At 44.2% G+C, this 27,003-nt stretch overlaps 1 protein-coding gene across 3 annotated transcripts in view; it reads right to left on the reverse strand.

Annotated features, from left to right (window-relative positions):
* The window catches only part of PPP4R2 (protein phosphatase 4 regulatory subunit 2), a 77,353-nt gene extending 65,998 nt beyond the window's left edge, over positions 1–11,355 (reverse strand). The window contains exons 1-2 of one of the 3 annotated variants that reach the window (XM_055260460.2): positions 11,045–11,355; positions 9,972–10,053 (exon numbers count right to left, since the gene is read on the reverse strand). In XM_055260460.2, coding sequence (XP_055116435.1) covers positions 9,972–10,053; positions 11,045–11,078 — 116 coding nt within the window. In that variant the 5' untranslated portion in view covers positions 11,079–11,355. Of the gene's footprint in view, positions 1–9,971; positions 10,054–10,266; positions 10,286–11,044 lie in introns of those variants that run through there. The other 2 variants (XM_055260459.2, XM_055260457.2) reach the window with 2 other exon arrangements.
* Between the last annotated feature and the right edge of the window lie 15,648 nt (positions 11,356–27,003).

A 27,003-nucleotide genomic window follows, 5' to 3' on the forward strand; every position in this document is an offset into this window, starting at 1 on the left:
AAAAACTCAGCTGACCTGAAGAAAAGCATTAAAGAAGTAATTGTACAGATGTTACAAGAACGTGGAAAAATTCATAAAGGTAGTATTTGGCTGACATTTTAGAAACAATTTTCAAAGTGTTCGAGAAATACTATGTTAGACAAAATAAAACAAAACTCCCTCTTAAGAAACCCCACAGAGACCGGGTGCGCTGGCTCACACCTGTTACCCCAGCACTTCGGGAGGCCGAGGCAGGTCGATCACTTGACGTCAGGCGGGTCGATCACTTGAGGTCAGGAGTTCGAGACCAGCCGGGCCAACATGGTGAAACCCCATCTCTACTAAAAATACAAAAATTAACGGCGTGGTGGTGCGCACCTGTAGTTCCAGCTACTTGGGAGGCTGGGGCAAGAGAATCGCTTGAACCCGGGAGCCAGAGGTTCAAATGAGCCAAGATACCACTGCACTCCAGCCTGGGTGACAGAGTGAGACTCTGTCTCACAAAAAAAAAAAAAAAAGAAGAAAGAAAAGAAAAAGATAAAAGAAACCCCACAAAAGGATCTAACAGCCTCAGGGGCTTAAAGACAATTTCTTTATAATGGGGGTCTTAGTTGTCGATAACTACTTTTAAACAACCTTTTATTTTCTTACTGTTATGTCAAAATACCTGAACACAAAGAACTTCAAACTGTAGAGGGGGGAAAAAAGAGAATCAAAATACGCATTATCAACAACATAACAACAAGTATTATTTATCGAGCATTTACTCTGCATACCAAGCACTGTGCTGAATTTCCTATGTATTGCCTGCCCACAATTCAAGGTACTATTATTATCCCATTTTATAAATGAGGGAAGTGACTTAACAGGGATGTAAAAGTTTTCCTAAAAAGCAGAATTCTAAGATGGCAGTGGTGCTACAGTTTTTCATCTCTCTAAAACCTTATGGCCAACCAAATTAGAGAGCAGAACCAAAAACCAGTGGACCATATTTACAACAAAACTAGCTGACACAGTATTCCCACAGACCCCAAAAAGTGGATGAGGAAAAACTGATGGTCACATGACCTCAACATTACTGGGATCTGTGACAGAGAGAAGTCAAGGTGTATCTCAAAGGCCTAGGAACAGGAGAATTATGCCAACAAGTATTCACTGGAAATCACTGCAGACCAATATGAGAACAGCAGCTGAAACTGAGATGGATTTTGCCAACTCTAGCAGTGAGTGAATAGACTGCTCTGAGTTCGAAAAGACGAAGCAGGTCTTGCTCACTTGAGCTCTTGAAAGTGACCCAACAGTGCTCCAATCAAGAGGTAAGCCCCCAGTGAGGAGGAGGAGGAGTCAACATAAATGAAGACAAGGTTCAAAAAAAAAGCAGGAGTGGCAAACACAGCCCGGAATTTCAGAATGCAAACTGCCATGTTCTTAAAACACTTCACAAAAGCAACGAGAGTGCTCCACGTAGTTAGAAAAGCTACTCTGGGCAGAGTGTGTTGGCTCACGCCTGTAATCCCAGCACTTTGGGAGGCCAAGGCAGATGATTACGAGGTCAGGAGTCAGCCTGGCCCATGCGGTGAAACCCCGTCTCTACTAAAAATAACAAAAACTAGCCAGGCATGGTGGCACGCGGCGCCTGTGGTCCCAGCTACCAGGGAGACTGAGACAATGGAATAGCTTGAACCTGGAGGCGGAGGCTGCAGTGAGCCGAGATCACACCACTGTATTCCAGCCTGGGCAACAGGGCGAGACTCCATCTCAAAAAAAAAAAAAAAAAAAAAAAAAAATTGTGGCATATTCATATGATGCATCTACTCAGAAATAAAAAGAAATACAAACTATGTTGAACAGAAGAAGCCAAAGAATACATATTGTATGAGGCCGGGCGCGGTGGCTCACGCTTGTAATCCCAGCACTTTGGGAGGCCGAGGCGGGCGGATCACGAGGTCAGGAGATCGAGACCACAGTGAAACCCCGTCTCTACTAAAAATACAAAAAACTAGCTGGGCGTGGTGGCGGGCGCCTGTAGTCCCAGCTACTCGGAGAGGCTGAGGCAGGAGAATGGCGTGAACCCGGGAGGCGGAGCTTGCAGTGAGCCGAGACTGCGCCACTGCACTCCAGCCTGGGCGACAGAGCGAGACTCCGTCTCAAAAAAAAAAAAAAAAAAAAAAAAAAGAATACATATTGTATGGTTCCATTTACATAAAATTCTAGAACTCACAAACTAATCTACATTAACAAAAAGTTGCTTGGAGGGAAGGAAGCACACATAGTTGCTTGGAGGGAAGATTACAATGGGGCATGAGCAAACTTCTGGGAGTAATGAATGAACATGTTCACAATCTTGATTGTTGTGATAGTTTCCTGAATGTAGATATTAAAACTTAGCAACCTGTACATTTTGAATAAATACAGTGTATTGTATGTCAATTATACCTCAATAACACTGCTTTTCTTTTTTTTCCTTTTTTTTTTTTTTTTGAGACAGAGTTTCACTCTTGGAGCCCAGGCTGGAGTGTAACAACATGAGCTAGGCTCACTGCAACCTCTGCCTCCCGAGATCAGGCGATTCTCCCCAGTAGCTGGGATTACAAGCATGCACCACAGCTGGCAAATTTTGTATTTTTTAGTAGAGATGGAGTTTCTCCATGTTGCTCAGGCTGGTCTTGAACTCCCGACCTCAGATGATCTGCCCGCCTCAGCCTCCCAAACTGCTGGGATTACAGGCGTGAGCCACCGCACCCGGCCAGTAACACTACTTTTTAAAAAAGGATTCAAAAGAAGAATTCAAGACAAAATAATAAGTACTGAAGATATGCAAAGAAGCAGCAATATAGTCTCCCTCCCCTCCCCAACAAAAAAACCAAAAACAACTCAATCGTTTTCTTGAAATATTTAATACTTTTTAAAAATTTAAAAATTCACACTGAAAGACTACACCACCAGTGTGTAGATAAGTGGATTAAAAAAAAAAAAGACCACACCATATACCTGAGTACGATGACTCCAAAACATCTAACACTGATTTTCAAAATGCTTTTAAAGATCTAGTCTAGAAAAACCACTGTATTTTGGCCAGGCGCAGTGGCTCACACGTGTAATCCCAACACTTTGGGAGGCGAAGGCAGGGAGATCACGAGGTCAAGAGTCTGAGACCAGCCTGGCCAATATGGTGAAACTCTGTCTCTACTAAAAATACAAAAATTAGCCAGGTATAGTGGTGGGCACCTGTAATCCCAGCTACTGGGAGGCAGAGATTGCCATGAGCTGAGATGGCGCCACTGCACTCCAGCTTGGGCAACAGAGCAAGACTCCAACTCAAAACACACACACACACCACTGTATTTTACAGAAAAAAATCTTTCAGGAAGGTAGACAAAAAGAGTGGGCAGTTTACAAGGTAAAAAAAATTATCATCAGATGTTAACAGCTGGCCAGGCACGGTGACACCTCTGTAATCCCTGCACTTTAAGAGGCCAACAAAGTGGGCAGATCACTTGAGCTCCAGAGTTCAAGCTGAGGAGACCAGCCTAAAAACACGGTGAAACCCCATCTCTACAGAAAACACAAAAATTAGCCAGGTGTGGTGGCATGTGCCTGTAGTCCCAGCTACTGGGAAGGCTGAGGTGGGAAGACAGAGTTTACAGTGAACTAAGATTGCATCACTGCACTCCAACCGGGGCAAAAGAGCAAGACTGTCTCAAAAATAAATAGATTTTAACAGTTTTATTGGGGGAAACAATAGAATTAACAAACTTAAGACACTCAAGGATAGAAAATGTTTGAACCAAAGATTTTATTTCCAGCCAAAGTGACCTTCAAGATTGAAGGGCATATGCCAGGCACGGTGGCTCATGCCTGTAATTCCAGCTCTTAGGGAGGCACAGGTGGGAGGACAGCCTGAGCCCAGGAGTTTGAGACCTGCCTGGGCAATATAGCAAAACCCCATGCTCAACCAAAAGGGGAAATAAAAAGGGGGGCAAATAAAAAAATAAAAATAAAAGGCAAAGACAACATACAAGACATGTATAAGAACTCCAGGCCGGGCGCGGTGGCTCAGGCCTGTAATCCCAGCACTTTGGGAGGCCGAGACGGGCAGATCACTTGAAGTCAGGAAATCGAAACCAACTTGGCCAACATGATGAAACCCCATCTCTACTAAAAATACAAAAGTTAGGCCAGGCACACTGGCTCGTGCCTGTAATCCCAGCACTTTGGGAGGCCAAGGCAGGCAGATCACCTGAGGTCAGGCATTCGAGACCAGCCCAGCCAACATAGCGAAACCCCGTCTCAACTGAAAATACAAAAAAGTAGCGGGGCGTGGTGGCATGCACCTGTAATCCCAGATACTCAGGAGGCTGTGGCAGAAAAATCGCTTGAACCCAGGAGGTGGAGGTTGCAGTGAGTCAAGATCGCGCCATTGCATTCCAGCCTGGGCAACAGAGCAAGACTCTGTCTCGGAAAAAAAAAAAAAAAAAAAAAAAAAAAAACTCCAGAAATATTGTTTCAATTAGCCCCTTTTCAATAATCTATTAAAGAATAAGCTTCATTCAGACAAACAAACTGACTAGAGACAGAGACAATACAATGACAATGACATAAGGACTCGCTGTAGGCATGAGATATATATACCTACTATAAAACTAAGATTGACAGTTGAAAGGGAAAGTCGGCCAGGGCAGTGACTATGCCCGTAATTCCAGCATCTCTGGAGGCAAAGGCAGGGGGAGGATCACTCGAGGCCAGGAGTTCGAGAACAGCCTGGTCAACATGGCGAAACCCCGTCTCTACTAAAAACACAAAAATTAGCCAGGCAATAGTGGCACATGCCAGTAACCCCAGCTACTCAGGAGGCTGAGGCACAAGAATCACTTGAACCCAAGAGGCAGAGGTCGCAGTGAGCTGTGATGGCACCACGGCACTCCAGCCTGGGTAACAGAGTGAGACTCTGTCTCAAAAAAAAAAAAAAAAACAAAAGGGAAAGTTACGTAACAGCAATATGCTCAGACAATTCAGACAGAAAAACTTTTAAATGGGGGCTAGAAATACAGAATATGTAAAAAAAATTTTAACATTCCTAGTAATTATATTGGTGGCAGTAATATTTGCATTATTATTTTAGACTTTCTGATGTGTAATGTTGGTTACAGTCAGTAATTACAAGACATCCTGATTCTATCACACCCTGCCTGTGTTCTTGAGAGAACCAGGATTTTTGGTACACAAAAAGTTATAAAGTCCCTGGGCTGGGCGCAGTGGTTCACAACTGTAATCCCAGCACTTTGGGAGGCCAAGGTGGATGGATCACGAGGTCAGGAGATCGAGGCCATCCTGGCTAACACAGTGAAACCCCATCTCTACTAAAAATACAAAAAACATTAGCCAGGCATGGTGGCGCATGCCTGTAATCCCAGCTACTCAGGAGGCTGAGGCAGGAAAATCGCTTGAACCCAGGAGGCGGAGGTTGTAGTGAGCCAAGACTGTGCCAGTGCACTCCAGCCTGGGTGACAGAGCGAGACTCCGTCTCAAAAAAAAAAAAAGAAAGAAAAAGCCCTATGCACTCCCATGTTTACTGCAGCACTATTTGCAACAGCCAAAATATGAAACCAGCTCAGTGAAATGGCTCATGCCTTGTAATCTTTGCACTTTGGGAGGATTGCTTGAGGCCAGGAGTTGGAGATCAGCCTAGGCAACACAGCAAGATCTTGTCTCTACAAAAAAAATTTATAAATTAGCCAGGCATCGTGGCATTTACCCTATCTGTAAGTCCTAGCTATTCAGGAGGCTGAGGCAAGAGGATCCCTTGAGCCTAGGAGTTTGAGGTTGCAGTGAGCTATGACTGAGTTGCCGCACTAAAGCCTGCGCAACAGCAAGACCTTGCCTCAAAAATACTTTTTAAAACAAGGAACCAACATGAGTTCCCACCAATGGATAAGAAAATGTGGTATATTATTCAGCAATAAAAAAGAATTAGATCCTGTCATTTGCAACAACATGGATGGAACTGTAGGCCATTATGTCAAGTGAAGTCAAGTCAAGCACAGAAAGACAAACATCACGTTTTCACATATGTGGGAGCTACAACAGTGGATCTCACAAAGGTAAGAGTCTAAAGACTGGTGATTACTAGAGACTGAGCAAGGAACAGGAAAGATAAAAGGGGGGAAAAAAGAATATACATGTATTTATTACCACCAAACTGTATACTTAAAATGGTAAAGATGGGGCCAGGGGCGGTGGCTCATGCCTGTAATCCCAGCACTTTGGGAGGCCAAGGCGGGTGGATCACGAGGTCAAGGGATCAAGACCATCCTGGCCAACATGGAGAAACCCTGTCTCTATTAAAAATACAAAAATTAGCTGTGTGTGCCTGTAGTCCCAGCTACTTGGGAGGCTGAGGAAGGAGAATCGCTTGAACCCGGGAGGCGGGGGTTGAAGTGAGCCGAGATCGCGCCACTACAATCCAGTGTGGCGTAGAGCGAAGACTCCATCTCAAAAAAAAAAGAAAGAAAAGAAAGAAAACAATGGTAAAGATGGTAAATTATATAAGTGTGCGAGTGTGCGTTTGAGAAAAGGTCTTACTCTGTTGCCCAGACTGGAGCGCAGTGGCACAATCACGGCTCACTGCAGCCTCAACCTCGCAGGCTCAGGTGATCCTCCTACCTCCTCCTCCCAAGTAGCTGGGAGTAACTGGGACTACAGGTGCATGCCACCACGTTAGGCTAATTTTTTGTAAAGACAGGTTTCACCATGTTGCCCAGGCTGGTCTCGATCTCCTGGGCTCAAGTGACCCTGGGCCACCTGCCTCAGCCTCTCAAAGTTCTGGGATTACAGGCATGAATCACCGCGCCTGGCCAGTAAATTATATAAGCATATTTTACCTAAACAACAACAAAAAAAACTTTTTAAAATGCTGTATTCCTGATTCTGAATTGCAAGCCTTAGTATTTTATGTAGCTGAGTAATAATAAACATCTCTACCATCAGGATTGTAGTCTTGAAACACCATTTCCCACTAAAAGGCAGGTCTTCTTGAGAAATAACTGATTCACATCTGGGGCAAGAAATGAGCTTACAACATATTCTTATACCAGAGAATAAGGATACTATCAAAGACTACTAAGGTCATGTCAAAAGGACTCTGGAGCCAACTGGCAAAGGCTACCACTGGCCAAATGGGAGACAACTTGACCGTCAAAAAGGATAATAATTGCAACTCAAACCCATCAAATACCTTTAAATCCATGACTGAAACGCATCAAGTCTTTAAATTCATGATTGAAACACACCATATGTTCCTGTTTATTCAGCGCATACTATATATTTAGCATGATGTCAGAAACTGCGTTACCTTCAGAAGAGTGTTGCTCCAGAAAATGTCTCATTTTCAGGTCAAAGTATTCTTTCCAACATAAAAACAATTTTTTGAAGTGGCAGGAAACAATTCACTTGGGGATTAATTATTTTAGTTATATACACATATAGTTTCCCTCTTCACATCAATTTAGTATGTCTTGGCATCTTTCCTAACTTCCTACATCAGATGTTTACAAGTAATTTTAATAGACTAAGAAGTAAAAATCTTCAAATTTTTCCTACAACCTCCTCCATTGTAAAAGCCTACACTTAACAATTCTAAAACCTCTCTAAAGCTAAAAACAAGTGTCAAATCATTGTCTTTTGAAAAGAAAACTAAGTAGCCTGGGGGGGTCACTGATTTTGATCCATAGACACTTTCACATACTACTTCTGTTAATGCTTTCTTGCTATAATACATCAGTGAAAGTAAAAACAACTATGAAATTTTTTTTTGAGACAGAGTCTCACTCTGTCACTCAGACTGCAGTACAGTAGCACCAACCATCATGGCTCACTGCAGCCTCAACCTCCCCAGTTCCAACAATCCTTCTGCCTCAGCCTCTGGAGAGGCTGGGACTATAGGCATGTACCAACACACTCAGGTAACTTTTAAATTCTTTGTCCTGAGCTCAAGGGATCCACCGTTTCCCAAAGTGCTGAGATACAGGCATGAGCCACCACATCCGGTGGAAATGCTTATCTTAAGCAATCCACCCATCATAAAACATCAGAAAAGTCTAAATTGCTGTTCTTTAAATTTTCATTTTCATTCTCTTTTTACAATCTCACATAGTAGACAAAGCTTAGTTTAGCCATAAATGGGTAACAGAAATTCTGCAAATGTCAGTATCAAAGATATGCCATGTTGATAAAAAGAAATCAAAGCTTAAAGCTAAATGCATAAACACTGGCTATTTACATAATAAAATAAAAAATATTTTCCAAATTCCATTGAATATAAGAATCTAAGTACACCAATCATTTCAGTACAAAATATGCTTAGTGAATATATAAACACCTAATCTGGGGTGGTGGATTGGGAATTTTAAGTCCTCTTCTACCAGGATAAAATAACTGTCCAAAAAAAATCAGATAACTTCCCCAGCCACTTGGTGTTCCAGTAAGACAGGATATTAAAAAGCTATCTTTTAGAAGCTTTCAACTATTTATACATTTATAGGCAATGTACTTTATCAAAAAGGGAAAGCAGTGTGTACAAACCTGATAAACTGAGTAAGAGGTTTTAAGTACTCATCTCCAAATAGTTTGATATAATCTTGTACATCAAAAAACAGCCAAAAGTAAAATGCTATTTGGCTTGACATTGTTGACAGGGCTAAGTCTGTGCCGACTAGCAATTCAAGAGGAATAGTGGCAGTCTAAGCATTTATGTTTTAGGGATTAATTTATTTTTGAAAGATGGCACGTGGTCATTTTTAGGCTTATCTATATAAGCACAAATTAACAGTTTTACATCGCTCTAAATCAAGATGTTCTATATGAAACCCTAATGCGAAGGTAAAAATGACTTCCCCCCCAGAGGGTCCCATTTTTTAGTGTAATAAATAGAAATACAAGATTGAACACATCACAGTGACGTTCTCAAAATGACTGGTATATTTTAATAGAATACTAAGGAGATTCAGCTTGCAGGCATGACCATCAAATCAAGCATTGAGGCAGCAAAGGTTTTTTTCTTTCTAAAATTAGGCTAGTTGTTAAAAGGCTAGACTACAACCATAAGCAAATCTTGTGAGAAATGAACACTTGCTAATAATAAAGCCAGAGAAATTATACAATACTTGCTGAAAGCTACTCATACTAGGCAGGTAACCCACTTATTAACATTGAAACCATAAAAACCTACCCCTTTCCTGCTGCCCCAGCCCCCACTCAAAGACTACAAAAAGAAGTCATCAAAGATGCACTGTCCTCTACAAATAAACTTAGCCAGATTGTGTCTACCACACAAACTGCAAAACAATGACCTGGAATGTTCCTTCTGAACACAGCCCTAACTTTATAGTGTAAGTTTCAGATTCAGAACATTTGGAAACGAGCTTAATAAAATGCTGAGCATATGTAACAAGTTAGCTATCTTAGAAAGTCTACAGGTCAAAACTGTAGCATCTGGAATTTGTCAGATAATCACAGAGTCCTCAAGATGATAAATAGAAGTGACACTTTAAACACCTACATATGCAAATATGACCAAAAAAAGGCTGGACATACGACAATATGAGACAATACCACCAAGACTCTGAAACAGAATCAAAGCCACAAAATTCTAGGAATAAGCGTATTTGTTATGGTCAAAAAGGGTCATAATGGAATAGGCATTCTTCCTTTCTCTGGCTCGTTAAGACTAACACATTCTCTAAGCGTGCCAAAGCCTAGCTATAAAGAAAATTTTAACATACACAAGTTTTTAAAATCCGTTACAGACCATGTATAGAGTAAATAAGTGTATACGTTCTTTAAATGTAAATTTATATATAAATTGTTTAAATGACCAGGACTTCTACAATTTAGAATGAATGATTTAATTATCCCAAAATACACTTTTTTCCCTTTCCTGAGCAATTCTGAATAATGCACTGGTCTATAACGACAAATGCATGTTTTCAACTCACATTGTTTCTCCAGTCTTGGCTACATGACAAAGAAACTGATCCAGGACAGGACAAACTTCCTTTTTCCCCCTCTTCTCAAAATCTAGGTAAAGAAAAAAAAATGTTATCAGTTTTCTCAAAAACAAACTTTCCTCCCAGTCCTTTCCCTTATTAAGAATCAATTAAATACAAAATTAAAAACATAAGGCCTCTCAACCAAATAACCACCTCAATCCTCCCAAGTTCTACTTCCAACATGTCACCCTCTTTACAGATAACAAGAATCCTCCTAAAGGGGGCACTCAACTTCACAAACCATTTTTAACGCAGTGCTTCTCGAAGTGTGGTCCGGCGGAACACCAGCATTATACTAAGCCCGGAATCCAGTGAAAATAAAAATCCCCAGGCCCCGACTCCCACAAATTGTTATCTAAGTCCATAAATCTGCCTTTTTAAGAAACACCAACTACCCCAAGTAGCCATCCCCAAATGATTCTGTTATGTCAAAGAATAATTCTCAAAACGCTGAAATCTTTCTCTTCGAAGTTTGAAAGCCACTGTTCTCAAGCCTGTTGCGTGGAAGGCGTGCAATCAACAACGGTGAAGGCAACCACCTTGAAATTAGGGTGCGGAAGGATGACTTCAAAAGCCATGAAAAAGGCATCCTAAGACAACTTAAAAGTTGCGATGCCACCCACTACCCCCGCCCCCACCAACCTTTTACTTTTTCTCCCACCCCAACGCCTAGCGTGCGGGTAGCCTGGTGGAGAAAGAGGGATGCCTGGGAGGGAGGGATCTGCGGGTCCGCGACTCGTCCCCTGAACGGGTGGGAGAAAGACTGGGGCCCCCGCAAGAGCCTCCCCGGCTCCCCTCCCCCAGCCCAGACGCCGGCGGCCGACACAAAGCCAGAGCGGGGCGGGAGGGAGCTGCCCACAGGGCACCCCGCCCCTGGGGAGGTGGAGGGGGATGGGAGCCCGGGAAACACTCTCCCCACGCCGCGCCCGGCCCCGGCCCTCGGAACCATCCGCCCTGAAATGAGAGAAGAGCGAGCCGCAGAAGGTGAGGGGGAATGGAGAGGGGGCAGCTACCCCCACCTTTCAGCGCCTCCTGGAGCCTCTCGACGTCCATGGCTTCCCGGAGTCCCTCACAGCCTCCGCCTCCCTCCGCGGGTCTCTTGGGGACCGGAACGCCTCCCCCCACCCCCCCGACGCCCTCCCCCTCCCTCGCACACACTCCGGCACGCAGGCGACCGGGCGGGGGAAACGAAGGGAGCCGGGGGAAGCGTGCGAGAGAGCGAGACCGACAGAGCGAGCACCTCCCCAAGCCGCTACCACCAACCCTCCAACATGGCGCCCGGCACGTCACCGCGCGCACGCTCCCGGCCGCCGTCCTCGCTCCCGCCGCGCGCTCCGGCCCGGAACCCGAGAGCGCGTGCGCGGCCGAGGCGTGACGCTGGGGCCCAGTGCAGCCGCCAGTCGCGGCTGCGTCCAGGCGGCTGCCGGAGCCCCGGCTGTGGGCCCACGCTCCGCGGAGCTGAAGACTGGACGGTCAGGCGAGAGGGTTGCAGGCAGACTCCTAGGCTTTGAATCCCTGCCATTTGCTCTCTGTGTGAACTTAAGCTACTTACTTCGCCTCTCTGAGCCTCATTTTCCCCATCTGTACAGTGAGGGCACTGGTACCGATGCCCTATGCAGTTGCTGTGAGAATTCAGTGTATACACTTCACGTTCAGAATGCACCTAAAAAACGTTAAGCGAGGCCGGGCAGGGGGCTCAGGCCGGTGATCCCAACACATTGGGAGGGAGGCCGAGGGGAGAGGGTCGCTTGAGCCCAGGAGTTCGAGACCAGCCTGGGCAACAAAATGAGCCCGCTCCCGCGCCCTTCTCTATATAAAAATAAATACAGGCCAGGCGCGGTGACTCAAGCCTGTAATCCCAGCACTTTGGGAGGCTGGGGCGGGCGGAGCGCCTGAAGTCAGGAGTTGAAGACCAACCTGGCCAACATGGCGAAACCCCGTCTCTACTAAAAATACAAAATTTAGTCGGGCGTGGTCGCGCGTGCCTGTAATCCCAGTTACTCGGGAGGCTGAGGCACGAGAATCGCTTGAATCCAGGAGGCGGAGGTTGCAGTGAGCCGATATCGCGCCACTGCACTCCAGCCTAGCGACAAAGCGATACTCTGTTTCAAAAAATAATACTAAAATTAAAAATACATACATACACTAAGCATTACTAATAATCCTAACAAGAATACCTCCCTGCTTAACCCAACGTTCGTTCGTCACTGGCCCACCTGTGGCAAGAAGTAATGTATACAGCAAAGTCATTAAGAGCTCAAGGTTTGGAATCAATATTCAAATCCCAACTCAACTACTTACTCCTTGTGTGGCTCTGAAGTAGTTATCTAAACCCAGGCAGCTTCAGGGTTCTTATTTATAAAATGGGGGTTGTAAAACGGCCACGAGGATTGAGTGAAATGGCAAATGTGAAACATTTGGCACAGTGCGTGAAACCTGGAAAACTCAACGTGGCTGGGTTTTTATTACCACTGTTATCATTATTACATGACATAATCTCCCAGGAGGTGGGAGAGGGCGGAAACCTCAGAAGTCCTCTGTAGCCCTGACATTTTACAAATGGGAAAGCTGTGTCACAGACAGCAAGTCTGAGGAGACAGAACTAGAACCCAGAACCCAAATCATCTGGCTCCCAGCCAGTGCGTGGACATTTGTATACTCAACTGTGAGCTTTCAAAAGAAAAGGTACTGCCTGAGGACGGTGGCTTACACCTGTAATCCCAACACTTTGGGAGTCTGAGGCGGGCAGATCACCTGAGGTCAGGAGTTTGATACCAGCCGGGCCAAAATGGCAAAACCCTGTCTCTGCTAAAAATACAAAAAAAAAAAAAAAAAATTAGCTGGGCGTGGTGGCGGGCACCTGTAATCGCAGCTACTCGGGAGGCTGAGGCAGGAGAATCCCTTGAACCCGGGAGACTGAGGTTGCAGTCAGCCGAGATAGCATTACTGTACTCCAGCCTGGACACGACAGAGTGGGACTCGGTCTCAAAAAAAAAAAAAAAAAAAAAAAGAGAAAGAAAAGAAAAGAAAAGGTATTGAGTTGTTCCACCTCCTCTTCCCAAAACCCAGCATAGCACAAAGTCATGGAAGGAAGGAGGGGAGAGAAGGACCAAGGGAGGAAGGGAAGAGTATTGTTTGTTCTAAGAAGATGCAAGTTTGGACACAGCCTTTACACTGTTGACCCTCTTAAAAGACAGTGGGTCTGACCCTGATCCTAGGTGGTAGATGTAGGCAAAAGACACTCACACCCAAAATAGCTCTCTCAAATTGTGCCATCAGAGAACCAGTCCCCTGTGTCTTTAGACCTTCATTGTTCAGAGCATCTAGCTCAATTACAAATATCCTTGCAGAGAGAGGGAATAGGGTAGCATCATCGAGCACTTGGCCAGCACTTACCAGGCACCAGGATTAGTTTATCCAGGTCCCTTCAGTCTGAAAGGGCCTACTGCCTACATGGCAAAGCTTAGCCTCCCCTTCTGTCTGCCACTCTACTATTCAGAAGGGTCTCTTACTGTAAGAGCTCTGCTGTACAGTAGATATTAGCCATGTGTGAATACTGAAATTTAAATTAATTAAAATTAAATAAAATTGAAAATTCAGTTCCTGAGTTCTTCAATAAAAATCCAATTCTTTTTTTTTCTTTTCTTTTTTTTTTTTTTTTTTTGAGATGGAGTCTTGCTCTGTCATCCAGGCTGGAGTGCAGTGGCGTGATCTCAGCTCACTGCAACCTCTGCCTCCCGGGTTCAAGCAGTTCTCTGCCTCAGCCTCTTGAGCAGCTGGGATTACAGGCTCCCACCACCACGCCCGGCTAATTTTTGTATTTTTAATACAGACGGGGTTTCACCACATTGTCCAGGCAGGACTTGAACTCTGGCCCTCGTGATCCACCCGCCTCTGCCTCCCAAAGTGCTGGGATTACAGGTGTGAGCCACCGCCCCGGCCTAAAAATCCAATTCTTTAGTCACACCAGCCACATTTTAAGTGCTCGATAGCTACATGTGGCTAGTGGCTTCTGTATTGGACAGTTCAGATAAAGAAAATTTCATTATTGCAAAAAGTTCTATTGGAACTTTCTGTTGCAGAACACATTATGCTAATTTCTAACACTTCGTTTTGTCCCTTTCATTGCTGTCAGCTTAACTGAATTTCTTATGGTTTTTCAGATCCCACCTGGTCTTCAGATAATCAAGGCCTGTGCCCGTCTTGTTAGCTACTCCTCTCCAATGCACTTTGCTACGTTCCTCTGCAAATTCAGATCTCTACTTAAACACCACTTCGTCTGGTACACTTTCCACGATTCCCTTACGCTGTCATTGCTGTGTGCACTTTGTCGCCCATCATAGACCTTATCCAGTGTCTGGAAGTCAAGATTACAAGGGGAGAAAAGGCAAAAGATGAGGCTGAAAAAATAACTTCATTTGGTTCATTCCTTCCTTCTTCCTTGAATTCTTCTCCAGCCGGCCTGTATCACAATATGTGCAATTACTAGAGCCTCCTATTGGCTGGGCATGGTGGCTCACACCTGTAATCTCGGCACTCTGGGAAGCCAAGGCTGGAGGATCACTTGAGACCAGCCCGGCAACATGTCTCTACAAAAAATAAAAAATTACCAGGGGTAGTGGCGCACACCTGTAGTCCTAGCTACTTGGGAGGCTAGGAGGATTACTTGAGCCCAGGAATTTAAGTCTGCAGTGAGCCGGGATCATGCCACTGTAATCCATCCTGGGCCACAAACATAGTGAGACCCTGACTCAAAAATAAAAAATAAAATAAAAAGCCTCCTACTGATGCCAATTTCCTGGGAAGAAAACAGAATACAAATGTGGCAGCCAGCCCCCACAATTACGCCTCATGATTCTCACTTGCTGAGATTCATGCCCTAGTATAATCAATCCGGCACACCGAATCACAGCTGTCTGTGTGAAGGCACTAGGGCTTCTGCCTTGGCCTCTTGAATTGGTGAATGGGGCCTCAATGGGGGAAGCCAGCTGCCATGTCATGAGAACATTAGACAGTCTTGTGGAAAGGCCCCACAGAGAGAAGAACTGTCCTTGGAGGTGGATCCTCTAGCCCCAGGAATTCCTTCAGGTAACTGCAGCCCCAGCTGACATCTGGATCACAACCTTAGCAGACATCCCACACTAGTGCGGCCCATCTAAGTCACTTCCCAATACCTGATCCACAGAAACTGTAAAAGGTGACAATGACTATAACTGTTCCAAGCCTCTAAATTTTAGAAACTAATGCAACAAATAAGAAATTTAATAGTAACAGCTAATATTTATTAAATACTTTCGTGTGTCTGGCATTCTCTTAAGCAGTTTACAAAACTATCAAAAAGTGTCTCCTAAGCAGTTTACAGAGTATTTAATTGAATCCTCACAAAATCCTATGAGGATCCTCCTCACTTAACAGAAAAGAAAACTGAAATATAGAGGCCCGGCATAGTGGCTCACGCCTGTAATTCCAGCACTTTGAAAGGCCGAGGCTGGTGGATCACCTGAGGTCAGAAGCTGGAGACCAGCCTGGCCAACGTGATGAAACCCCATCTCTACTAAAAATACAAAAATTAGCTGGGTGTGGTGGTGGACGTCTGTAATCCCAGCTACTCGCGAGGCTGAGGCAGAATTGCTTGAACCCAAGAGACAGAGCTTGCAGTGAGCTGAGATCACGCCACTGCACTCCAGCCTGGGTGACAAGAGCGAAACTCAAGAAAGAGAGAGAGAGAGGAAGGAAAGGAAGGGAGGGAGGGAAGGAAAACAAAGAAAGAAAGGGAAAGAAAGCAAGAAAACTGAAATACGAAGAGGTGAAATTGCACAAAATCACGCAACTAATAGGCAGGTGACTGACCCATGATTCAAACCTAGACTGGCTTCAGAGCCCCCAGACACTTTCTTGTCCTCAAGAAGTTTGCAAAATACTAGGAAAGATAAGATGTAAGTGTAGGCCCTCGTGCAAGGTAGAAGGCAAAGCTGTGTATCAGATATTCAGAGGCCTGCAAAATTTCTTCCGGGAAGAGATGGAAGGTTCTCACTTAAAGACTGGAAAAGATTTGCACTGACAGAAGAGCCCTCCAGCCAGGGGGAATGGTATTAACAAGGTAAACAATCTGTGAGGGTCTCCAAGGTGCTCGGGAAAAGTTGGTGCATAGTCTCTTTTCCCCCACGGAGCTCATAGTCTAATAGGGGAGGTAGACCTTAAATAAATATGAACATTTAGGAAGACTGGCAAGATGAAGGCCCATGTTCTGGGTGTGCACAAGAGGGAAAAGGCCTGAACATGGAGGAGACACAGAGTAGGCTGTAGAACATGGAGACAGAAAGAGATGGGAGGGAGAAAACAGCCAGAACTATGTCAGAGAACATGTGGGTGGATCTTTTTTTAACCCTAGGGAAAAGTACTGGAGCTTGGCTGTCCTTCTGAGATGGGTCTGTGGGAAGGGACAAGAAGAGATTGAAGAAAAATCTAGAAAAACCAATATCCAGTCTAAACAAGCTGGAGAACAGAGGACAGATTGGGTTACAATACCACTACACAAAGCTTTAGACGTTCTTAGATTCTCGTGGCTTTTTATTCATGTCCTGAAGTCCTTATTTGTATATACAATGGGTACCAAATGAAGTTGAGATAGGAAGATAAACTAAACTGAATACACTTTTCTAAACAAGTATGAGGGCAGTTTCACAAACCATCAGGCTTCACTTTTTTCCCAGAGACTTTCCACTTTTGTAGTGGAAACAAGGGTAACAAAGGGTCTATGCAAAAAACCCTGGGTTGTTTTCTCTGGAGTCGACCACAGGCATGATGGCTGCTGGTGGCCATGTTGGGTGTTTAAGAGCAGTGTCAGAGAAGGGAACTGGCAGAGTGAAGCTGCCTAGGTGGCCATCTTGATTAGGTCTGACTGTAGTAGTGGAAGTTGGCTTCAAGTTGTGTGAAAGAAAATGGGAATTTTTGAGGAGAGTAGGGTATTCCACAGATCAAAGACACTCACTGAACCCAATAGCCATTCTCTTCTTCAACTCTGCACACTTTCTGTCTCTTTCTCTCTCTCTCTGTCTCCCTCTCTCTCCCTTTCTCCACACCCACACCCACACATCCTATAGGTTCTGTTTCTTTGAAGAACCCTGATTATACATATACAGTCATGTGTCACTTAATAACAGAGACAGATTCTGAGAAACATGCTGTTGGACAATTTCATTGTTGTGCAAGCATCGTAGAGTGTACTTACACAAACCTAGATGGTATAGCCTCCTACACACCTAGGCTATGGTACTTTCTATTGCTTCTAGGCTACAAACCAATACAGCATGTTATCGTCCTGAATACTGTAGGCAACTGTAACACAATAGTAAATGTTTGTTTATCTAAACATACCTAAACATACAAAGGCATAGTAAAAATAGAGTATTATAATCTTACGAGGCCATTGTCATTTATGTGATCTGTTGTCGACTGAAATATTGTTATGTGGTGCATGACTGTATATACACAAATACACACACATATATATATTCAATAATTGAATATGATAAAATCAAATAGTGTATTAAGAGAAAAAGGTCTAAAATCATCTATTTTAATTCCTGGCTTATTACTTCCTAGCTGTTTGAATTCAGGTAAATGATTAATATCAAAATGCCTCAGTTTCCTTATGTATAAATTGAAGTTAATAGTGGTGACTTACTCGTTGGTTTGCTGAGAGAATTAAGCCAGTGATCTGACTCAATCAATGTTAGGTATTGTTCATACTTACATAGATTAAGAATTACAAAAATAATTTATGGTTTTTCTTTCCCTTTTGAAATGATTTCAAACTCACATAAAAGTTGCAAGTACAGGCCAGGTGTGGTGACTCAAGCCTGTAATCCCAGCACTTCGGGAGGCTGAGGTGGGCAGATCACTTAAGGTCAGGAATTCAAGACCAGCCTGGCCAACATGGTGAAACCCTGTCTCTACTAAAAATACAAAAAATTCACCAGGCATAGTGGCACACGCCTGTAGTCCCAGCTACTCGGGAGGCTGAGGCAGGAGAATCGCTTGAACCCAGGTGCCAGAGGTTGCAGTGAGCCAAGATCTTGCCACTACACCCCAGCCTGGGTGATGGAGCAAGACTTCATCTCAAAAACCAACCAACAAACAAGCTGCAAGTACTGTACGAACATTTCTTTTCCTGAACTATTTGAGAGTAAGTTGCTGAAGAGATACCCCCAACCCCCCGAAAACTTTAGTATATAATTGCTAAACATAATTGTGCAAGAATTATTATTATACGACAGTTGAGGCTGGGCGCCATGGCTCACGCCTGTAATCCCAGCACTTTGGGGGTCGAGGCGGGCGGATCACGAGGTCAGGAGATCGAGACCATCCTGGCTAACACGGTGAAACCCTGTCTTTACTAAAAATACAAAAAATTAGCTGAGCGTGGTGGCAGGTGCCTGTGGTCCCAGCTACTTGGGAGGCTGAGGCAGAATGGCGTGAACCCAGGAGGTGGAGCTTGCAGTGAGTCGAGATCACACCACTGCACTCCAGCCTGGGCAACAGAGCAAGACTCCATCTCAAAAAAAAAAAAAAAAGCAATATATGTAGTTTATTCTATTTCAGTTATATCTTAAAAGAGTTGTACAAAAATACTGACTCCCTAAACACAAGTCAGAAATTAAAAAAAAAAAATAGTTTAGAATACAATGCATTTAAAGTACATACTTTAAAAGGGGAAATAGGAATAACAAAAGCATTGGGGGGGCCGGGCGCGGTGGCTCACGCCTGTAATCCCAGCACTTTGGGAGGCAGAGGCGGGTAGATCACGAGGTCAGGAGATCGAGACCATCCTGGCTAACACGGTGAAACCCCGTCTCTACTAAAAATACAAAAAATTAGCCGGGCGAGGCGGTGGGCGCCTGTAGTCCCAGCTACGCAGGAGGCTGAGGCAGGAGAATGGCGTGAACCCCGGGGGGCGGAGCCTGCTGTGAGCCGAGATTGCGCCACTGCACTCCAGCCTGGGTGAAAGAGCGAGACTCCTCAAAAAAAAAAAAAAAAAAAAGCATTCGGGCATTTTTGGAGTTAAAAATAAATCACCCAACTATGTTATCATTCATAATAAAATTAAAGTAATAGCCATGTTACAAACTGGAGGAGAAATGTTATAAACCTTGAATATGTAACATCATAATAGCTAGTAAAATCCAATGATGAGAGAAAAATAAGAGAATATATAAGAATGCTAAATTCTAAATAATTTGTGCAATGTTAATTCAAACTTTCCAAAATAGAAACAGAGATTGGCTGGGCACAGTGGTTCATGCCTGTAATCCCAGCACTTTGGAAAGCTGAGGCGGATGGATCACTTGAGGTCGGGAGTTCGAGATCAGCCTGGCCAACATGATGAAACCCTGTCTCTTCTAAAAATACAAAAACTAGCCAGGCATAGTGGCAAGCACATGTAATCCCAGCTACTTGGGAGGCGGAGGCAGGAGAATCACTTGAACTCAGGAGATGGAGGTTGCAGTGAGCTGAGATTGTGCCATTGCACTCCAGCCTGGGTGGCACAGCAAAAGCTCCATCTCAAAAAAATAAATAAATAAAAATAAAAATAGAAACAGAGATGAAGGGCCAGGTGCAGTAGTTCATACCTGTAGTCCCAGCACTTTGGGAGGCTGAGGTGGGCAGATCACCTGAGGTCGGGAGTTCAAGACCAGCCAGGCCAACATGGTGAAACCCCATCTCTACTAAAAATACAAAAATTAGCCGGGCATAGTGGCTCACACCTGTAGTCCCAGCTACTTGGGAGGCTGAGGCAGGATACTCGCTTGAACCTGGGAGGTAGAGGTTGCAGTGAGCCAAGATCACACCACTGCACTCCTGCCTGGGCAACAGAGTGAGACTTGATCTCAAAAACAAAACAACAACAACAAAAAAAAACAGAAACAGACGTGAAGAAGGAGTAGACTGGGGAGGAGGATAATTATTCTTACGGTTAGTAAACTTAGATACAATATAGGTATTATTATTTAAATTCTTTTTTTTTTTTTTTTTGAGACTGAGTTTCACTTTGTTGCCCAGGCTGGAGTACAGTGTCGGGATCTCGGCTCACTACAACCTCCACCTCCTGGGTTCAAACAATTCTCCTGCCTCAGCCTCCCAAGTAGCAGGGATTACAGGCATGTGCCACCACGCTCGGCTAATTTTTGTGTTTTTAGTAGAGATGGGGGTTTTACCATGTTGGCCAGGCTGGTCTCAAACTCCTGACCTCAGGTGATCCTCCTGCCTCTGCCTCCCAAAGTGCTGGGATTACAGGCGTGAGCCATCTGCACCCAGCCAAAATTCCATTTTTTATTCACATGAAAAAAAATTACCAATTGCAAATGACAAGACAAAGACTTGAGTTCAAGTGGTCTATTTGGGGGCCAAATCCAAGAAAACACTGGTAGGAGTGGGGAAGTGAGATGGGGATGGCAAGAAGGCCAATAAAGAATATATATTATTAAAGAAGTTACTACTGTGGGCAATTTGAGCTTCTTCACACTGGGAAATTCTGGGATGCAATTCTGGAATAGACCAGAGTTACCCTTCCAGAGAAGATGAGGAGCTGAGGTATTTATCTACCAACTCCTGTCAGTCAGTGATTGTTACTACTCCCACAGGTGTTAATTTCCCAATACTTTGAGCCTCCCTGTAGGCAAGCAGAGCAGGCTGCAGTGGCAGAAGGGAGCCTTCAGGCAGAGTCACAGGTTGGGAATCAGAATTTTGAGCTGGCGTGCATGGAAATAATGTATGTTAAGGGAATAAGACAGGGCATGCTATGCTGGTCATCTATTATGTGCCAGAAATTGTGGGTTCTAAATAGGCAGATGGCAACCTTAGGAAGCTTAAATTCTGACACACAATACACCAACTATTTTCTTAATGAGTTATTGACTTTATTTGAATTTCCTCTCATTTGAGCACATATTGGTTTTATGTTTTAAAACCTCCATACACATACAAACAATAGAATATCAGAGAAGCTGTTATAAACAGTGATCAAGTTTTAAACATTTAATTTTTTTTTAAAAGCTAGTATCGGCCGGGCACAGTGGCTCAAGCCTGTAATCCCAGCCCTTTGGGAGGCCGAGGCAGGCGGATCACGAGGTCAGGAGATTGAGACCATCCTGGCTAACACGGTGAAACCACGTCTCTACTAAAAATACAAAAAAATTAGCTGGGCGCAGTGGCAGGCGCCTGTAGTCCCAGCTACTCGGAGACGCTGAGGCAGGAGAATGGCGTGAATCCAGGAGGCGGAGCTTGCAGTGAGCCGAGATCGCACCACTGCACTCCAGCCTGGGCGACAGAGCGAGACTCCATCTCAAAAAAAATAAAAATAAAATAAAATAAAATAAAAAAAAAGCTAGTATCAGTCCTTTTACCTTTCTTTCAACTGTGTGCTTGCAATCTTCTCTTTTCTTTTTCTTTTCTTTTTTTTTTTTTTGAGATGGAGTTTCGCTCTGTCACCCAGGCCAGGCTGGTGTGCAGTGGCGTGATCTCCGCTCACTGCAACCTCCACCTCCTGGGTTCAAGCAATTCTCCTGCCTCAGCCTCCTGAGTAGCTGAGAATTACAGGTGCCCGCCATCACTTCTGGCTATTTTTTTTTTTTTTTTTGTAATTTTAGTAGAGACTGGCATTCTGCCATGTTGGCCAGGCTGTTCTTAAACTCCTGACCTCAGGTGATTCACCCACTTCGGCCTCCCGGAGTGCTGGGATGGATACAGGCATCAGCCTCTGCGCCTTGCTGCTTGCAATCTTTTCTAATAACAATAATTTAGAAGAATTCAATTTCCTAATATGATATTTAGGCTTGCATTGTCACTTGACCCAGAATAGCAATCCTGAAAAAAGAAATGCTATTGTTTTGATAAACTCTAAGTGCTCCGTAATGAGACAGGCATAGGTGTTCCCAGGTGTCTCTTTATAGTTACAGCCTATATGCATATACATGACATAGAGCCTATATAAGTATAGTGGATACATCAACATTTATGATTTTGACTGTCACCTCTGGGAGTCTATGAGGACTGTGGAACTGAGGAATTGTTGAAGTCCTCTTGTCTAACAGATCAAATTTATGATAAGGAAGCACCCCCTCCCAAATCATTCATTCATTTTAGATTATTGAATTGTTTCTGGTACGAGAGGTTTATTTGGTTAATGACAGTTTTCAATAAGGGGAAAAAGATATATTATAGTTGTCTTAAGTTAAACACCAGGGGAACAATTTTCTGGATATTTTGACCCAGGTTGGCAATACCATTTTTCATCTGAACATGGAGACAAGGTATTTTCCCAAAGATGGAATGATTCTATTAAAATGACATGAAAATTTTATGGCTGGAATCCTAGAAGGATGTGTGGTTTTCAGGAAAATATTAATGAAAAAAGCATTGTTAAAATGATACATTTCCCTTGGCATCTTTGGAGCCTTTGAAAATAGAGCTATTTCTGGATTTTTCACTTACACAAGACCTTTTTTTCTCTCTGTACTGGTTTGAGTTGTGTTTGCTGTCACTTACAATTTAAAGAGTTTTAATGACCAAAGAAATTGGTACCAGGAGTGAGGTGGTTTCCAGGCAGCCAAAATCCCACAAATATCTATTATAGAGCTATAAAAAACAGATTATGGAAATAGAGAGCATTTACACAAAAAGGAACTTTAACCTCATCTGACCTAAGCATGTCATTTTATGAATAAGTAAATAAACTGACTCAATCAATACATTCTTTTTTTTTCAGGGACAAGGTCTTATTCTCTCACCGAGGCTGGAGTATAGGGGTACAATTATAGCTCATTACAGCCTTGACCTCCTGGGTTCAAGTGATCCTCCTGACTCAGCCTCCCAAGTACCTAGGACTACAAGCATGCGCCATCAGTCCCAGCAAATTGAAGTTTTTTTTTTGTTTTGAGATGGGGTCTTGCCATGTTGCGCAGGCTGGTCTTGAACTGCTGGCCTCATGATCCTCCTGCCTAGCCTCCCAAAGTGCTGGGATTACAGACATCAGGCACTACACCTGGCCTCAATATACTTTCACTGACTGAGACTTTATTTATTTATTTATTTGAGACAGAGTCTCACTCTGTTGCCCAGGCTGTACTGCACCTGGCCTCAACATACTTCCACTGAATGAGACTTTATTTATTTATTTATTTATTTATGTAAGACAGAGTCTCGCTCTGTTGCCCAAGCTGGAGTGCAATGGTGCGATCTCAGCTCACTGCAGCCTCCACTTCCTGGTTCAAGCAATTCTCCCACCTCAGCTTCCCAAATAGCTAGGACTACAGGTGCGCACCACCACGCCTGGCTAATTTTGTATTTTTAGTAGAGATGGAGTTTCACTCCCACAGTGCTGGGATTACAGGTGTGAGCCACCATGCCTGGCTTAGACTTTACAGGATGGGTTATTATAGTCCAGCACCAACATTTCCAGGAAAAGTAGTTTCTGAGAACACTCAAAATCAATACAGGGTATTGTGAAGCTTTGCCAATAGGAATTGGTCCCAATTCATGATGCAGATGAGTAACTTCATTTATTTATTCCTTAAAGTTTTTTTTTGGCCGGGCGCGGTGGCTCACGCTTGTAATCCCAGCACTTTGGGAGGCCGAGGCGCGCGGATCACGAGGTCAGAAGATCGAGACCACGGTGAAACCCTGTCTCTACTAAAAATGCAAAAGAATTAGCCGGGCGTGGTGGCGGTTGCCTGTAGTCCCATCTCCTCGGAGAGGCTGAGGCAGGAGAATGGCGTGAACCCGGGAGGCGGAGCTTGCAGTGAGCCGAGATCGCGCCACTGCACTCCAGCCTGGGTGACAGAGCGAGACTCCGTCTCGAAAAAAAAAAAAAAACTTTTTGTCCCTTGTCGTTCTTGTAACTCAGGCTGGAGTGCAATATCACAATCTTGGCTCACTGCAACCTCTGCCTCCCTGGTTCAAGCGATACTCCCGCCTCGGCCTCCTGAGTAGCTGGGATTACAGGCACGTGCCACCATGCCTGGCTAATTTTTTTTAAATATTTTTAGTAGAGACGGGGTTTCACTGTGTTAGCCAGGATGATCTCGATCTCCTGACCTCATGATCCGCCCGCCTCGGCCTCCCAAAGTGCTGGGATTTAGGCATTAGCCATTGCGCCTGGCCTAATTTTTGTATTTTTAGTAGAGGCGGGGTTTCGCCATGTTGGCCAGACTAGTCTCAAACTCCTGACCTCAGGTGATTGCCTGCCTTGGCCTCCCAAAGTGCTGAGATTACAGGCGTGAGCCACCGCACCCGGCCCTCAAATATTCTTTGAGCATGAGAAATGTGTTAGCCATTGAGTTGATGATGGGCATACAGCAGAGAACGGGATCAGCAAGGCCCATACCCTCAAGGAACTATGTGTCTCCAGGGGCAGGTATTCAATAAACTAGTATTTTAATACAAATAAGTATTGTTAATGTTATAATAGCTAATGCAAATAAAAAGTGCAGGGTGATATGAGTCAATATAAAACAAGGACCTGCCCTTATATGGCATGATAAGAGGAGGCTTCCATGAGGAAACGGCATTTAAATTCAGACCTGAAGGAGAGTGGAAATTTGCCAGGTGAAAGGTGAGGCAAGGTGTAGGATTCCAGGTACATACAAAACCCCCGTGGGAGGAAAAAAGCTTGTATACTTAAAGAGAAAACAAACCAGCATAAACGGAAATTAGTGTAGTGGGGGAGAGTAACTCAAGATGAGAATAGGGAGATCGGAGATCGATTATACAGGAACTTTCTGAGACATTTGTTTTGTTTTTCTTTTGTTTTTGAGACAGTCTCACCCTGTCGCCCAGGCTGGAGTGCAGTGGCACAATCTTGGCTCACTGCAGCCTCCATCTCCCGGGTTCAAGTGATTCTCCTGTCTCAGCCTCCTGAGTAACTGGGACTACAGGTGTGCACCACCATGCCCGGCTAATTTTTGTATTTTTAGTAGAGATGGGGTTTCACCGTGTTGGCCAGGCTGGTCTCAAACTCCTGACCTCAGATGATCCACCTGCCTTGGTTTCCCAAAGTGCTGGGATTACAGGCGTGAGCCACTATGCCTGGCCTCTGAGACATTTGGAAAGGAGCTTAGCCATTATCCTAAGAGCAAATGGGAATATGGGGTAGGGGTGGGTTATGATTTAGAGGAAACCAGAGTGAACGTAGAGAGAGAAGAGAGACATAGGGCACAATGCAGGCTGGAGATGACAGGGACTCAAAGGGTTCTGAGCAGAGATAGCAGTAAAGATAGAAAGAGGAAGCTGACTCAGTTAATATTCAGGAGGTAGATATAGTCCATTCTCTTCTTTCCTGTGCTAGTTTGAGCTGTGTTTGCTGTCACTGGAAATTCAAAGGGCTTTAACTTACCACAGTAATTGGTACTGGGAGTGGGGTGGTTTAGTGGTGAAGTAATGATTTAGTGATGACAATAATGTAAAACCAGGGGGAGGAAAGAGACAAGGATCATGCCCAGGTTTCCGGGATAAGGCAGGGAGGAGGTGTTAGTGACATTTATGACTTAATGGAACAATGAAGAAGGAGAAGGAAGAGAAATATTACGAGAATGTGATGAAAGAGGGTGAGGCTGCTTTTGAGCTGTGTTCCAACTAAAGGACTTGATTAGGAAGCAAACAGAAACAGGATTGCAGCGAGAATCATAAAGTGCAGCCAGACAGTCACGCTTTTCTAGCTAAGTTCCTCTAAAAAGATAAGGAAGGCAGAACTTCTGCACATGAACCCCCTAGTAAGTAAACATAGGACACCATGGTAGACTGGTAAATTGTCATTCCTTAAATCTGATATTTAAAAAAATCTATTAGCCATTTATTTAGTGGAGGCAGGGAGCACAAATATTTTTAATATTCCGAAATTTCATGTTTTGATTTATTTATTGTTTTTGAGAAAGGGCTCACTGCAGCCTCAACCTCCTGGGCTCAAATGATAAGTCCCCCGAAGTAGCTGGGACTGTAGGCGCAGGCCACCATGTCCAGCTAATTTTTTGTATTTTCGGTAGAGACGGGGTTTTGCCACGTTGCCCAGGCTGGTCTTGAACTCCTGAGCTGAAGTGATCCACCTGCCTCGATCTCCCAAGGTGCTAGGATTACAAGCATGAGCCAGTGTGCCTGGCCTCATGTTTTACTCAAATGCACCCAGACTTTACTTTTCTACAATAACAATGTAGACGTGATAATAAAGCATGCTTTTAAAATTAGCAAGTGATTTGAATTAGCATTATGCTAAAAGTCTTATTTTTATATGTTGTCACAATAACCCTTATAAGGTAGATATGTTAATGTCTGTTGTTTAAGACACAGAGAGGTTAAGCTACTTCTACAAGGTTACACCACTAATAATTTATAAGCTAGGATTTGAGTCCAAGTTTGTCTGAATATAGAACGTTTTTTGTTTGTTTGTTTTTTGAGATGGAGTCTTGCTCTATCGCCCAGGCTGGAGTGCAGTGGTGCAGTCTTGGCTCACTGCAACCTCCACCTTCTGGGTTCAAGCAATTCTCCTGCTTCAGCCTCCCGAGTAGCTAGGATTACAAGCACCTGCTACCACGCCTGGCTAATTTTTGTATTTTTAGTATAGACAGACTAAACATGGTTTCACCATGTTGGGCAGGCTGGTCTCGAACTCCTGACCTTGTGATCTGCTTGCCTCAGCCTCCCAAAGTGCTGGGATTACAGGCATGGGCCACCTTGCCTGACCTTTTTTTTTTTTTTTTAGACAAGGTCTCACTCTGTTGCACAGGCTGGAATGTAGTGGTATGATCATGGCTCACTGCAGCCTTGACTCCCCTGGCTCAAGATCCTCCCACCTCAGTTTTCTGAGCAGCTGGACCACAGGTGTGCACCACCACACCCACCTAATTAAAAAAAAAGATTTTTTTCTTGAGAGATGGGGGCTTGCTTTGTTGCTAAGGTTGGTCTTGAACTCCTGGCCTCAAGCAATTCT

This window comes from Symphalangus syndactylus, chromosome 21 (assembly GCF_028878055.3).
Source record: "Symphalangus syndactylus isolate Jambi chromosome 21, NHGRI_mSymSyn1-v2.1_pri, whole genome shotgun sequence".
Taxonomy (NCBI): domain Eukaryota; kingdom Metazoa; phylum Chordata; class Mammalia; order Primates; family Hylobatidae; genus Symphalangus; species Symphalangus syndactylus.